Here is a 16,493-nt window from a genome sequence, read left to right on the forward strand (position 1 = left end):
AATTTGAAGACTCCAGGTCTTAAAGTGTTCAAATTAGGCTTAAAAAACAAAATCAATTTTTCGATTATTCTCGATAAAAAAGTTATCGGATGAATTATCGAAAAAATAAAGCAAACTCGTACTGCGTATGGTACACATGAGTATGCATGCCAAATTACAGCTCTCTAGCTCTTATAACTTCTGAGATCGACGCACTCATACGGACGGACGGACGGACAGACGGACAGGGCTATATCGACTCAGCTCGTCGCCCTGATCAAGAATATATATACTTTGTGGGGTCTGCCACGCCTCCTTCTGCCCGTTACATACTTTTTCACAATACCATTATACCCTGATTTCCCATTTTCAATGGGTTCAGGGTATAAAAAACTAGCCAGAATTTTGAAATTACTGTTAAAATTAACTAATGGGTCAAATTAGCTGTGACATTGAGTTTATGACTTTTTTTAGTTTTTGTTATTTTCTTACTGTTTTTTTAAATATCAATAAAAAAAGTTATGCTTTCCATTAATTTAATTTTGAAATTGTATTGGGTAAAAAATAATGAGCAGATGAAATTTTTATTTCACGTTGGTTCAAATACATCTTTGAACACACTATGTTATAATTACGTGTATTTCATACTGCAATCTAGTTTTATAATGAATTGACATGTGTTTCCTGGTGCTCTGAGGCATTTATTTTTAGTTCCAAAGCGGATAAGTACAAAAATATCGGTATACAGCATTAACAAAATAGCTAACATTGATATTTAAGCAATAGGGTACAAACTATTTTTTTCTTATTCATATGAAAAAGTTTGCACGGTTCTCACGTTAATTTTACAATCGATTGGAATTTTATACCGTTCGATACGCATTTGCATACTCTACTGCATCATGTAACGTGGGGAAAATTTCAAAAGGACCTTCGCTTAGAGCCATGCTGTGTACCAACGTGTCGTAAACGCGATCCATAGGGCTAGACAACAGTAAACGAGAACCAAACGTTTTTAACTCTTTGCTAACATCAGTCAACATGCTGCAGCCGGCAACATCGATATGGCCCAACATGGAGAAATCCAGAATTAAAAATTTAAGCGTATTGGTTTCCTTAACATTTTCAGTTACAGATACATATGTTGTCGATGATTTTCTATTTCGGTTGTTTTTTGTCTTTTGCTTAATTTTATCAAGTCCTACTACAGAATAAAGCGCACGACGAAAAAACAAACTTGTAGCAAAATTAAGAGAGCCGTAGTACCGAAAGATGCACGTTTGTGGAACTTGCATTACATTGCGATGTTGATTCATATCCATATAGATACCAGGTGATTCAGGCATATAGCCCAGCAAACAATAATAAGGCTTCAACCCCTTAATATACAATGCTAATAACGACACGCAAACGCCAATAAGAAGTCTAAAAAGGACAGATACAAAAATCATTACCAAAATAATAAATATATTTATAAACTAGGAAACTTACCCGATATCAATGTCTATGAGCACTACACACAAGAATGTAGATATCCAGCTGAATATTTCTAGTTTGCCTTGCTTTGAAAATTTTTTCAGCTGTTTAATCTGCATAAACATAGGTTTTAATGCTACAATTATGACACCAGCCAAAACGCACTACAAAATACATATCTACAATAGGGTGCGAGTTAATTATAATTGAATATAGGTACCCTTGGTAAATCGCTGAAGAACGGCCCGATCCACAGTAATGTAACAACCACAAGTGTGGCAGACACTAAAGAAGCTATTTGGGAGACACCACCTGTTTGGTCCTGTATAACCGATCGTGATAAAGAGCAGGCTAAGGGTATGCAAGAAAAACAGCTGCCGACAGCATTACCTAGGCCCATAGCAAAGAGTTCCTGATTGGCGCGAACTTCATAACCATGCTTTTTGGCAAACGTCAAGCCCATAGACATGATAATGGAATATGTGACTATTGCAATGGCTATTGAATCGACTGCAACTAAGGGGATCAAATTGAGGCGTGGTAGTGTAGCACTTGGTAATCCTTTTGGTATTATACCAACCAACTCCACATTAAAGTCATCGTGTAAATGACAAAATTTGGAGATCAATGTTCCACCAATCACAGCTATTAGTTCTCCTGGCAAAGGGAACCGGCATCGTTGGTTTAAATACGGCTTTATAAACTCATTGCAAACAGTCATGAAAATAATTACTCCCACGCAGAAGCTGAAGTTAACAAGGTTTGTATTTGTCAGGCCCTTAGTTACATCGATCAGAGTGTAAATAATTTTAAATGCTCCTTTATGGCGGTCAATTCTTATTCCTACTACGTCTTTCAGTTGTGCGACTACCACATGACACGCTGCAGCTGTGGTGAAACCATTTACTAGTGGCTCACTTAGCAATGAAGCAAGCGTTCCCAGCCTGAAAAAGGACATAAGCAACTGAAAAAAAAGATTGATAAAATTATAAAGTTAATTCACAAAATATAATATTAATATCAATTAAAAAAGCTCTGCTCGAGACATTCGAGTCATTCTGCATTTTTTCATTTACAAAAACACATTCATACATGCATCTACACGGAAATCTGAAATTGGCGCGTTCATACATGCGGACAGACGGACGGACAGACAAACGGCCAGTCCGACCAGCTATGCCCAAATTCACAGCCAAGTATCGTCAATAATACTATTGAAACTATGAAAGAAAGAAAGTGTTATAATGAAAACTTAAAATAAATATTAGAAGAGCTTAAATATTGTTAATATAATTACAATTATAACATTTCTTAAGGTAAAAATTAGTAAAGAACAGTAAGAAAGCTCTAGTCGAGACTGCTCGATGCTATGGAAATTCAATTGTTTAATAGCATTTCTTGTTGATGAACTGTGAGGAGCAATATAGGTATGCACGTATTTATGTATATGAACGTACGTATTTGCTGTGCGTTTATATGCATATACGTGCATATACATGTTGCTCCACACAGCGACGCGAATACTATAGGAGCGACCCTCGCACTGGAAAGGGGGTCAAAGTCCTGTTAGAGGCGGTCTCTTTCGCTCCTACAGGTTCAGCAATGGGTTCGCGTCGCACGCACGACGATCATCGGTGACCGTTAGCCGAGGTGCCGTTCGGGCCGGGTGATAGCAGTGGACATTTTCACTCGCATGGCAACAGCGGTACTTCGGCCAATGGGAGGCTGCCACGCAATTTGGCGGGAAAGTGGCATCACCCAGATCACGCCACTTTACCGTTTTTATGGGCACGAGGAACAGAAAGGCCCCACTCCAGAGCCGAACAGGCCCCGTTACCACACGAAGCAGGGCCTGTGGCTGGGGTATAAAAGGCCACCAGTTGCTCCAGACGAGGCTGTCGAAACTATACTGAAGAGAAGATATAAAGTGAAAAGTCGAAGTACGTGAAGAAAGTGCCAAAGTCAAGTGAAAGTCAACGCGAGTGGTAAATCAGGACTCCCAGGACATCGTGGGAACAGCAAGGACATCCAGAGGGAATCCCTGCGGATCATCAACGGCACCGATCAGGACATCGGTGCATATCAGCATATTACGGACAGACGGACGGAAGGACAGACAGACGGGCAGGGCCAAATCGACTTAGCTCGTCGCCCTGATCAAGAATATATGTACTTTGTGGGGTGCCGTTAGCTCGTTCTAAGAACTGAACTGACTGAAAATAAGGTGTCTACGCCGAGTAGGGGCGTGGCGAATCGGGAAAAACTGCTGATGGGATGTGAATGAGTATTCCGCAGTCAGTAACGCCCGACTGCAACGTTCTTACTTGTTAAAATTAACACATAGAACATGAAACGCACTATGCAGAGAATAATCCGTAAAGCACACAAGTAAATTAAGGACGATAGTGTCTAGTTGTTCGGGACGGAACCGAAAAATTAAGACGCATCAACAAAGAGGTCGAAACAATATTGCCGCTAATCCCATATATTAAAGGCCCCTAATTAATTCGAAATTTTTCTGCCTGCTCGGTGAAAATGGGAAATCAGGGTATAATGGTTTTCTTGAAATGTATGTAACAAGCAGAAGGAGGCGAGGCAGACCCCACAAAGTGTATATATCCTTGAACAGGTCGACGAGCTGAGTAGATTTGGCCCTGCCCGTCTGTCCGCATGTTTGAACGCGTCGAACTCAGAAGATATAAGAGCTAAAGACTTAAATTTTTTAAATGTCCGTATATGCAGCGCGGATATCGAGTTTATCACAAAAAATCGATAGCTCATCCCGTTATTTTTATCGATAAAAAACCTTATCGAAAATCCTTATCCAAATTTTAAATGTATACTTATATGCATTTTATACAATTTCGGTTTTTGATCAAATTTACCCTCACCCACATATTTGTAAAAGGTTTCAAATACTAGAGACTTGTGCTTTGGCAAATACATGTATATCCATATTATGATCATAATCTGAAAGTTTCATGAAGATCGTATATCGACAAAAAAAAGTTATTAAACAATCAAGTTCTCATAGTAAGCGCACACTGCAGCCAATGCGTGTTTATGCGTGTGTGCGTATCTCTGTGTGTGTGCGTGTGTGTGTATCTGTGATGTGTGTGTGTATGCGTGTGTGTGTGTGCGTGTGAGTGAAACAGCTATTGCTCGAAGGGTTCAGGGGATCTCGTAGTCGAGCAGTCTTGACTACGTCTGTCCGTCTATCCGTATTTTTGAACGCGTCGATCTTAGAAGATATAAGAGCTAGGACTTGAATTTTTTGAATTTTTTTCCTAGGTCCGTGTATAGCACGCGCATATCGAGTTTTGTTTTAAATATCGATAACTTGTCCCGTTATTTTTTATCGATTAAAAACATTATCGAAACCCAGTAATAAATTTATATCTCTTACATCTTTAAAGCTAGGGTATCAAAATTTGTTATGTATACTTATATGCATTTAATACAATTTCGGTTTTTTGTCAAAGTTGACCCCACACCTCTAATTCACCCCCTCACCGTCACATTTGTAAAAGACGTATTACAAATCCTAGGGACTTGCATATCTATGTTATATTCATAATCTGAAAGTTTCATGAAGATAGTCTATCCAAAAGAAAAGTTATTAAGCAATTAAGTTCCGATAGTAAGTCAACACTGCAGCCAATGCGTGTTTATGCGTGCGTATGTATGCCTGTGTGTGTGCGTGTATGTGTGCATATGCCAATAATTAATGATATCAGTTGCTCGAAGGGTTCAGGGGATCTTGTAGTCGGGCAGTCTAGACTAGAGCTGTCTTACTTGTTAGAATTGATGTCGTCTCTCCTCGAAAGAAAGTTTTCTTGTCTAGGCTTTCATCTGATACGACCTGTGAGACAGTATCTGATTTTATCTCAAGTAAGATTTCGGCTAATGTTTTTATATCAAAGTTTAGTTTCGCAACCCCGAGAGAAATTGCTTCATTCAAGATCAATGTGCCGGTAGGATATTTTAAAACTTTATGTGATCCTAATTTCTGGCCACCTCATGTAGTGGTTCATGAATTTAAACCTAAACAGATCGACGCCAGTGAATTTACCTTCGGAGTAATCTCCATCAAACATTGTACCAAAAAACTAAATAATTTACAAACTTCTCCGCTTCATTTACCTGTGTGTCCTACGGATTATTCTTTGCATAGTGCGTTTCATGTTCTATGTGTCAATTTTAATATACATTATCACGTATTTTCCTTAAAGCTCTCTCTTCCTAAAATAAAATCTGTTCTATTAGCTTACCTTGAGAAAATCACTAGCAGTCCATAAGCACTGTTGTTGTGCATAAGTACATTGTTTTTATACCCTGAATCCATTTTCAATGGGAAATCAGGGTAAAATGGTTTTGTTGAAATGCATGTAACAGGCAGAAGGAGGCGTGGCAGACCTCACAAAGTATATATATATTCTTGATCAGGGTGACGAGCTGAGTCGATTTGGCCCTGTCCGTCTGTCTGTCTGTCCGGGTGTTCGTATGTATGAACGCGTCGATTTCAGAAGATATAATTCAAGTTTATCATTAAAAATCGATAACTCATCCCGATCTTTTTTATCGATAAAAACCTTATCGAAAACCAGTTATAAAATTATATCTTCAAAACCTTTATTGCTAGAGTCTCCAAATTTGTAATTTATGCTTGCTTATATGCAATTTATACAATTTTACCCCCTACCCCTATACTCACCCCCACACCCACATTTCAAATACTACAGACTTGTGCAAATGCATGCATATCCATGTTATAATCATAAGCTCAAGGTATCATGAAGATCGTCAATCGACAAGAAAATTTATTAAGCAATTAATTTCTCTATTAAGTTCTCTATGCCTGTGTGTGTGTGTTTATACATGTGCGAATAATTATTGAAATATCAGTTGCTCGAAGGGTTCAGTGGATCTCGTAGCCAAGCAGTCTCGACTAGAACTTTCTTACTTGTTTTCTCATAGTCTCACTAAATTATAATTTTGTTTTCGTTTTAACTTACATTCACAATGCCAACAGCTAACGCAAGTGAGGTGGCCACGTCCAACTGTGTGATAACATTCTCTGGAGGCAGTACGGTATTTATTATAGAATTATTACCTGCCATTGTACCATCAATTAGGTTGTTAGAATCCACATTTGCATAGGTTAGAACCACTTTTTGCGTCATCATACTGGCTACAGCAAATGTACCAATTGATATGTGCTTGGATGTGCCTAAAAACATATAAACAATCACTGGAAATACGGCCATATAGAGACCATTTCCAGCGGAAACACCAGCCAGCATTCCATAGGCCATTCCATGGGGTATATTCATAATAGCGACAGTAAATCCTGATATAATATCTCCAACGAGGTCCCGCTTCAGTGAATACTGGGGTAACCATTGAAGAATAGGAATAAGGCCAGTGAATATTGATAGCAAGTTCAAACCACTCCAAAAGTTACGTAAAGATGAGGGGATACTTTTATCTCTTGCCGAATACCCAGTTTGTCGTATAACTATCTCATGAGTCAGCACATCTCGATGGATGCTATATTTTGGTTGTATCTTTGGTGTGCTTTTCGTATTTCCCTCATTATTGTCATTGGTATTAAGAGGTTTACTTCTAAAATTATAAGAAAGTAAAGTACAATTCGAATATAGTCGTTTCATCGTAGATCAATTAAGACTTACTCAGAATTTTCGGAACTTTGGGACATTTTTATGGAATTCCTATATATGCTGCATGGATATTAAATCACTCAACACTTCATTTGCACGACCTCAGAAGTCTCTAGTACTTAATAAAGCTTTTTGCGAAATTTGTGGGAAAGTGGTGGTTTCAGACCGGTATCTAAAATATAACAAAAATCGAAATTATATAAACTGTGCCTGACTATATATGCAACGTCAGTTTTCTCGAGATCCTAAACAATTTTACTCATTTGTAAACTTAAAGCGTAACTTTTCTTGTGGACATACGATCTTCATGAAACTTTCAGATAATTTATAGTTTATAACATGAATATGCATGCATTTGCCAAAGTACAAGTCTCTTATATTTTAAATACGCCTTTTACAAATATGTGGGTGAGGGGGTGGATCTATTGTATAAATTGCACATAAATCTACATTAAAAATTTTGAGACTTTAGCTCTAAAGTTGTAGGAAATATAATTATACCCTGAACCCATTGAAAATGGGAAATCAGGGTATAATGGTTTTGTGAAAAGTATGTAACAGGCAGAAGGAATCATCGCAGACCCCATAAAGTATATATATTCTTGATCAGCACGACGAGCTGAGTCGATATAGCCCTGTCCGTCTGTCCGTCCGTCCGTCCGTCCGTCCGTCCGTCCGTCCGTCCGTCCGTCCGTCCGTCCGTCCGTATGAGCAAAAGAATCTCAGAAGATATAAGAGCTAGAGAGCTGAAATTTGGCATGCATACTCGTGTATACCATAGGCAGTACAAGTTTGCTTTATTTTTTCGATAACTCGTCCGATAACTTTTTTATCGAGAATAATCGAAAAATCGACTTGGTTTTTTCAGCATAATTTTAACACTTTTAGACCTGGAGACTTCATATTTGGGTTGTATATAAAGTTAGTGGATACAAAGATTTTGTAATTTGCAGATTTTGGATACCACGCCCCCTTCTCCCCCAATTTGTAAAAGTACTAGTACTAGTACTTTTCAAGTACTAGAGACTTGTGCTTTGGAATGTACACATATTTTAACCATATGATTACGCTCTGAAAGTTTCATTAAGATCGTATGTCTACAAAAGAAATTATTCAACAAATAAATTCTCATATTATTGCCCACATTGCAGCGCAGCCCAAGCGCAGTCGCTGCTAACTGCGCAGTCAGCAGAGCACGTGCTTATAAGTGCATGTGTATGTATGTGTGCATAAAAGAAGTCCAGACTGATTAGAATATCAGCTTGGAGGGTTCAGGGTATCTCCTAGTCGAGCAGTCTCGACTGGAGCCTTCTTACTTGTTTTATAACTGATTTTCGACAAGGTTTTTTATCGATAATAAAATCGGGAGTAGTTATCAATTTTCAAAGCAAAAAAACATTCAAGTCTCTAGCTCTTATATCTTCGGAAATCGAAGCGTTCAAGTATACGGACAGACGGACAGGGAAAAATCAACTCAGCTCGTCGCCCTGATCATGAATATATATACTTTGTGGGGTCGTATTAGAACGCGATCTGCGAACTGTGCAGTAAGCAGCGACTGCGCTTGGGCTTCGCTGCAGTGTGGGCAACATTATAAGAATTTATTTGTTGAATAATTCAATTTCTAGACGTACAATCATAATGAAACTTTCAGAACATAATCGTAATGTATTTACATTCCAAAGCACAAGTCTCTAGTACTTGAAATACGCCTTTTACAAAGGTGAGGGTGAAGGGGTAGATATAAGGGTGAGGGTAAATTACAACAAAAACCGCAATTATATAAAATACATATAAGTCTGCATTTAAAATTTGGAAGCTCTAGCTCTAAAGGTGTATAAGATATAATTAAATAACTAGCTTTCGATATGGTTTTTAATCGATAATCAAATATCGGGAGTAGTTATCGATATATAGAGAAAAACTCGATAAGCGTGTCATATACACGGACCTAGGAAAATAAAATTTTAAGTCTCTAGCTCCTATATCTTCTGAGATCGACGCGTTCATACCTACGGACGGACAGACAGACAGACAGACAGCTCGTCGCCCTGATCAAGAATATATATACTTTGTGGGGTCAGCCAGGCCTTCTGCCTGTTACATACTTTTAACAAAACCATTATACCCTGATTTCCCATTGAAAATGGGTTCAGGGTTATAAAAAGGAAAAGAGCAACGGACCCAAACGGCTACCCTGTACCTACATTTTCATTTTATTTCAATGGTCGTGGGTTTTCCTATCAGAATGATTTTTGCTAAAAATGTAGTACCTGATCAATCCCTGTGGCCAAATTGGAATGCGATTTTCGATCCCTTGTACCTGCACATATACAGGTGAAATTTACCTTTTTAATAAGAAGCATATGTATGTACATACATACATATACTGGCTAAATGGACCAATTTTAAAGAGTGCATCTGTTAGATGTCATAAAAATCATGCAATTAAAAAATACCTTTAAAAGTAATAGGAAGTGCACTTGTTACTTTAGTTAATCATCTACTTAAATGTAAGCTCGCCTCTTCCGGTCAAACCCAAAATCGTTCACACAATTCAAAGTTGTCGTAGGCACACGTCAATGCTCATGTCGCATGCATACACATATAAACATACACTCATGCACATACATATAAAGGCACTAAAATGCTTCTACAATGATTACCCCATCATTTGTGAGCATCGCGGCCCCTGCGTACACACAATCAAACATATTTATGTAAGTGTGAGCACTTCACAAGATCGACCAAATGCAAATGCTAGGATTTCAAATTGCTATAGCCAGCAAGGGCTTTGCACACAGGCATACAAATGCTAATAGTACATGTAGCAAGGGACAGTGTATGTGTGCATGCTCGTCGCGAAAACATTTTCATTATGCGCACCAACGCTTTCATACTCTTCCCACAAATAATAACGCAAACGCATGGCAAACGGTTTGAAAAGTTCGGTATACTCTTCACTCAGAAGGGAAGACATGGGTTCTTGCTGCGAAGAAATTTCAATTTTCGTGAGCTGCTGCTTGTGCTCACAATGTGAGCCTCACATGTATACATACATATACACATTCGAGAGAGCAGAGAGCATCGAGAGAGAGAGAGAGCAAGGGAAACATTGAGCATAGAGGGATCTTTTGTTCAAAAGTTTACCATCTCGGTCGAGCGCATGAAGCGAAATGATTGTGCGTTCGTATTTTTTCGTAGCTCGAACCTAAAAGTAAGGAGCCGAGCGAGTCCAAAGCTGTCTGGGGTGCTAAAGCCTCAAAAAAAGCGTGCAAAAAGCTTTCCACTAGTTGTCTAGTCTATGTGTAAGAAGCAAGTAAGAAAGCTCTAGTCGAGACTGCCCGACTACAAGATCCCCTGAACACTTCGAGCAATAGCTGTTTTAATCATTTTTCGCGTCTTTCTGCTTGCACAAGACACACACACGCATACACACACACAAGCATACATACACACACATATACACACACATCATACACACACGCACACAAGCACCCACGCCTAAACACGCATGGGCTGCAGTGGTGGCTAACTATGGGAACTTAATTGTTCAATAACTTTTCTTGTCGATGAACATTCTTCATGAAACTTTCAGATTATGATTCATATTTGCCAAAGCACAAGTCCCTAGTATTTGAAATACGCCTTTTTTACAAATGTTAGGGTGAGGGGGTGAATTAAGGGTGGGGGTAAATTTTGACAAAAACCGAAATTGTATAAAATGCATTTAAGTATACATTTAAAATCTGGAGACTAGCTTTAAAAATGTAGGATATAAATTCATTACTGGTTTTCGATAATGTTTTAATCTATAACAAAATAACGGGGCAATTCAGTGAGAGTTCTCAGTGACAGTGAGAGTTCTCAGTGAGAGTTAACAGACGTGTTTACTATTGTGCTCTTCAATTATTCTTGTTTTCTTACTTTAATTATTCTTATTAAATTTCACATAATTGCGGTTCGGTTGTATATAGCAAATATCTATATTTTCCTGTGCAAGGTTTGATCCGTTGTTCACTGTGTTTTTAATAATTTGCTTTTTTAATTTGTGAAGCTTTGTGTGCAGTGTCGGTTCATTAGTTTCATTATTTGCATTTCTGCTTTAGTGTTTCTATTTGTTGGCGCTCTCCCCAGTTCACTCTTTCTAAGTTTGTGTGAGTGTGTACATAAGTTGCTCTCACTATCTACGGTTGTTGTATTTGCCTCTCTTGAATCTTTGATTTTTGTGGTGTGCAAGTATACTCTCTCGCTGAGGACTTTTGATCTGCTCTGTAACGGCTGTTTTTGTTGTTGACTCGCTCTCTCAACATATATTTTCGTTGCGCTCTGTAACGGCTGTTTGTTGTCGGACTCGCTCTCAACACATTTATACCTCTCTTGGTTTTTACATTTCTGTTTACATTCAGTAATTTTGTGATCTATCCCAATTGCCAATATGAGTTGCTGCAAAAAAGCTTGCACTTTCAGGCAAACAGTTGATTCTGCACAAGCGCAATTTATAACTTGCTGGCTGTGTGATAACATGATGCATACTAAGTGTGCAGGTCTTACTGGGCGTGAATATGACAAGATTATGTCTACTTCTAAAGCTGGTAGTGGAGGCATACGCTGGTCTTGTCCGATTAGCTTGGAAAAACAAATAAACTTTTCTAAAATATATAGTGCTGTGAGGGCTCAATTTTTATACCCTGAACCCATTTTCAATGGGAAATCAGGGTATAATGGTTTTGTTGAAATGTATGTAACAGGCAGAAGGAGGCGTGGCAGAGCCCACAAAGTATATATATTCTTGATCAGGGCGACGAGCTGAATTGATTTGGCCCTGTCCGTCTGTCCGTATGTTTGAACGCGTCGATTTCAGAAGATATAAGAGCTAGAGACTTCAAATTTTTTTTAAATGTCCGTAATTACAGCGCGGATATCAAGTTTATCATTAAAAATCGATAACTCATCCCGATCTTTTTTTATCGATAAAAAACCTTATCGAAACCCAGTTATAAAATTATATCTTCTACACCTTTATTGCTAGTCTCCAAATTTTTAATGTATGCTTATATGCAATTTATACAATTTCGGTTTTTGTTAAAATTTACCCCCACCTCTAAATTCACCCCCTCACCCTCACTTTTGTAAAAAGCGTATTTCAAATACTAGAGACTTGTGCATTGGCAATTACATGTATATTCATGTTATAATCATAATCTGAAAGTTTCATGAAGATCGTACGTCCATAAAAAAAGTTATTAAACAATTAAGTTCTCATAGTAAGCGCACACTGCAGCCCATGCGTGTTTATGCGTGGGTGCTTGTGTGTGTATGTGTTTGTGTATGTGTGTGTGTGTATGTGTGTCTGTATGCGTGTGTGTGTATGTGTGCCTGTGTGTGCGTTTGTGTGTGTATGCATGTGTGAGTGTATGTGTGTCGCAGTTCGCAGTTCGCAGTTCGTGTCGTGTTTCTTATGTAAGCTGAAAGACGCGAAAAATTATTGAAATATCTATTGCTCCAAGGGTTCAGGGGATCTCGTAGTCGAGCAGTCTCGACTAGAGCTTTTTTACTTGTTAAAACTGAAGAAGATTTCTATGCAGTTGACCAGTGACATGGCTGCTGCTGAGGAAATCTTAAATCAGTACGGCTTTGAAAGTCCTCTCTCTCAATTGGATACTCCTTTGTTGTCGGTAACTCCTTCTGTAATAGTACCGTCACCTAATTCGCTTGCTCCTCCCTCACCTTGCGCTTCTGTTTTGTCGTCGGCTCCCAATTCTCTAGACCCTCCTTCACCTTGTCCCATATCTGTTTCTCCTATTGAGGCTTCTATTGAAACTCAAGCCCCTGTCCCAAATTTGGATGTTACTTCTATTGTTGCTCAAACAAAGAGTGACAATAAGTCAGCCTCTCAGAGCATTACCTTATCTGTTGTCTCTCCTAGAAAGCAAGTTTTGTTATCTAGGCTTTCATCTGACACTACCATTGAGGCAGTATCGGCTTTTATCTCAAATAAGATTTCGGCTAATGTTTTTATATCGAAGTTTAGTTCCGCGACACCGCGTGAAATTGCTTCGTTCAAAATCAATGTGCCTGTAGAATACTTTAAAACCCTTTGTGATCCTAATTTCTGGCCACCTCATGTAGTTGTTCATGAATTTAAACCCAAAAATCGTAACAGATCGATGCCCATTTCAGTAAATTTACCTTCGGTGCAATCTTCATCAAACGTTGTACCAAAAAACTAAATTACTTACAAACCTCTTCTCAGCTGTCCCTGATTTATCAAAATGTACGTGGCTTAAACTCAAAACTTAAAAGTCTTTTCTTGCATAGTTTCAGTGTACAATATGATATTATCGCTTTCACTGAAACATGGCTAAGTAGTAATATTCATAATAGTGAAATTCTTTCAAGTAATTTCACTATTTATAGACTCGACCGTTCGTCGCGCAGAGGTGGTGGGGTGTTAATTGCGGTTAAGTCCATTATCCACTCTGAATTGTTTACCTTTTCGTCCCTTCATGATGTGGAGATTATAGCGGTTAAATTAACTTTCCCATCGTGCTCATTATACATCACATGTTCTTATATCCCTCCCTCTTCTGATGTACAAGTTTATGCTCACCACATAAATTGTATTAAACAAGTTAATGAACATGTAAATGATAGAGATTGTCTTCTTGTGTTGGGTGATTTTAATATTCCGAACACTTCTTGGTCTTCAACTTGTAATGCAAATTACTTTATTCCGACAATTGATCACTATCTTTTTGATGAATTGTTTAACCTGTCTATGTTTCAGATGAACTCTATTTCAAACCATCTTAATCGCACTCTTGATCTTGTGTTTGTTAATCATGATTCGCTCATTAATGTCGCGAGATCAACTCCTTTCTCCTTACCTGAGGATATATATCACCCCACTTTAGAGGTTTTATTAACTATCGATAATCCTCCCTCTACTACTCCAATGCCTTCTAAACTTAGTCGCTGTTATCGTAAATGCAATTTCGTTTTGCTTAACGAACTAATTAATTCAACAGACTGGTCTATTTTATATGAATCGGTTGATATTAATTTAGCAGCATCGTTTTTTTATTCTACCTTAAACTCTATTCTGGATGTTTGTGTCCCTCTCCGCCGTATTTCGCCAGTTTCAAATAAGCCACCTTGGTTCACCAAAACTCTATCGAACTTGAGAAACATTAAAACTAAATGTTTTAAAAATTACAAAAAGTCTGGTTCAAGTATTGACTGGTCCAAATATTCCATTGCCAAGTCAAACTTCAATCTTTTAAATTCTAGCTGTTATGAGAATTATCTTACACGTTGCAAACGTCAGTTTACTCGAGATCCCAAACAATTTTTCTCATTTGCAAACTCGAAGCGTAAATCCTCTGATTTGCCGTCCTCATTTGTCCTTGGAGGTGAAAAAACATGCAATGATCAGGATTCCTCTGATCTATTTGCTGATTTTTTTCAATCCACTTATTCTTCTGCTGATCTCTACAGCAACTCATATCCTTATTCTCTTCCTGAATATGGATCTATAAATACTCCCAAAGTTACTGCATCCTCTCTGGCTGCAGCCATTAGGACATTGAAATCATCTTTCTCTCCTGGTGCTGATAATATTCCTAGTTGTGTGATTAAAGAGTGCAGTGTTTCTCTTCAGTCACAATTACTAAAATTGTTTAACTTGTCCTTGGATACTTCTGTGTTCCCTTCAATTTGGAAAGAATCTTTTATCATTCCCTTATATAAAAAAGGTGGAAGATCTGATATTTCCAATTATAGAGGCATCGCGAAATTATCTGCTATTCTGAAGTTATTTGAGAAAATCATAATATCGGCCTTGCAGCATTTTTGCAAATCGATTATTCAACCATCTCAACATGGTTTTGTTCAAAATCGATCTACGTCCTCTAATTTACTTGAGTTCACTTCGCTTGTTAATGACAGCTTTTCCAAAAAAATGCAAACCGATGTTATTTATACGGACTTCAGTAAAGCATTTGACTCCGTACATCATCACATACTAATTCTTAAGCTTGAACGCTTAGGATTTTCACCCAGTCTTGTCTCTTGGATTTCATCCTATTTAACGGGTAGAACCCAAAGAGTCTTGCTGAGAACAGCTATGTTTAAACTTATCATTGTTTCGTCTGGTGTACCTCAGGGTACCTCTTTTCCCTTTTTATAAACGACCTTCCTAGTTGTATCTCGTACTCCACTATATTTATGTATGCTGATGATGTAAAACTTTGCCTTCCATACTCCAGGGCAAATGGACATCTTCACCTTCAAGATGACCTAAATGCATTTCAACTTTGGTGTGTGGCAAACCAGCTTGACCTCAAAGTGTATGACAATGACCTTCAGTCGTACCGTTCCTCTAATTGTTGATTATAAAATTAGCAATATTTCCTTACGACGCATCTTTACAGTCAAAGATCTTGGTGTGTTCTTTGACTGTAAACTTAACTTTAATCTTCATATTTCTACCATCATTAATGAAGCCAAAAGTGTGCTTGGCTTTATTAAACGTTGGTCTAAGGAATTTAAAGATCCTTTTATTACCAAGCGCTTATTTACTTCGCTTGTGCGTCCTATTCTAGAGTATTGCTCTGTCGTATGGTCTCCGCAACATAAACTGTATCAGGATCGTATCGAATCGGTCCAAAAACAGTTTCTTCTCTATGCCTTAAGAGACCTTAGATGGGACAGTAATTTACGATTACCGTCTTATCATAGTAGGCTCCAGCTAATTGATCTTCCATCGCTAACCAATCGCAGAACAATTTTAGGAATTGTTTTTCTGCATAAATTGATTAGTGGTGATATTGATTCGTCCTCTTTGTTGGGTCGTCTAAATTTTTCGGTTCCGTCCAAAGCAACTAGACACTATCGTCCGCTTCATTTACCTGTGTGCACTAGGGATTATTCTTTGCACAGTGCGTTTCATGTTCTTTGTGTTAATTTTAATAAATATTATCACGTTTTTTCCTTAGAGCTCTCTCCTCCTAAAATAACAAGTAAGAAAGCTCTAGTCGAGACTGCTCGACTACGAGATCCCCTGAACCCTTGGAGCAATAGATATTTCAATAATTTTTCGCGTCTTTCAGCTTACAGAAGAAACACGCACACACACACACACACAAAGGCACGTACGCACACACAGGCACACATACACACACACGCATACAGACACACATACACACACACACGCATACACACACAAACGCACACACACACACATACACACACACATCACAAACACATACACAAACACATACACACACAAGCACCCACGCATAAACACGCATGGGCTGTAGTGTGCGCTTACTATGAGAACTTAATTGCTTAATA

The 16,493-nt window shown here is 38.2% G+C and overlaps 1 protein-coding gene across 9 annotated transcripts in view; it reads right to left on the minus strand.

Annotated features, from left to right (window-relative positions):
• Nucleotides 1–659: 659 nt before the first annotated feature.
• The window catches only part of Prestin (solute carrier family 26 member prestin), a 40,782-nt gene continuing 24,948 nt past the window's right edge, over nucleotides 660–16,493 (minus strand). For 7 of the 9 annotated variants that reach the window (XM_089468389.1, XM_089468384.1, XM_089468387.1 and 4 more), the window contains 5 exons: nucleotides 7,149–7,308; nucleotides 6,471–7,080; nucleotides 1,676–2,419; nucleotides 1,471–1,619; nucleotides 660–1,404 (listed from right to left, as the gene is read on the minus strand). In XM_089468389.1, coding sequence (XP_089324515.1) covers nucleotides 843–1,404; nucleotides 1,471–1,619; nucleotides 1,676–2,419; nucleotides 6,471–7,080; nucleotides 7,149–7,174 — 2,091 coding nt within the window. In that variant the 5' untranslated portion in view covers nucleotides 7,175–7,308 and the 3' untranslated portion in view covers nucleotides 660–842. Of the gene's footprint in view, nucleotides 1,405–1,470; nucleotides 1,620–1,675; nucleotides 2,420–6,470; nucleotides 7,081–7,148; nucleotides 7,309–16,493 lie in introns of those variants that run through there. The other 2 variants (XM_089468390.1, XM_089468391.1) reach the window with 2 other exon arrangements.

Source organism: Drosophila arizonae, chromosome 4 (assembly GCF_054131065.1).
Source record: "Drosophila arizonae isolate 15081-1271.41 chromosome 4, UAZ_ARI_1.0, whole genome shotgun sequence".
NCBI classification, from domain to species: domain Eukaryota; kingdom Metazoa; phylum Arthropoda; class Insecta; order Diptera; family Drosophilidae; genus Drosophila; species Drosophila arizonae.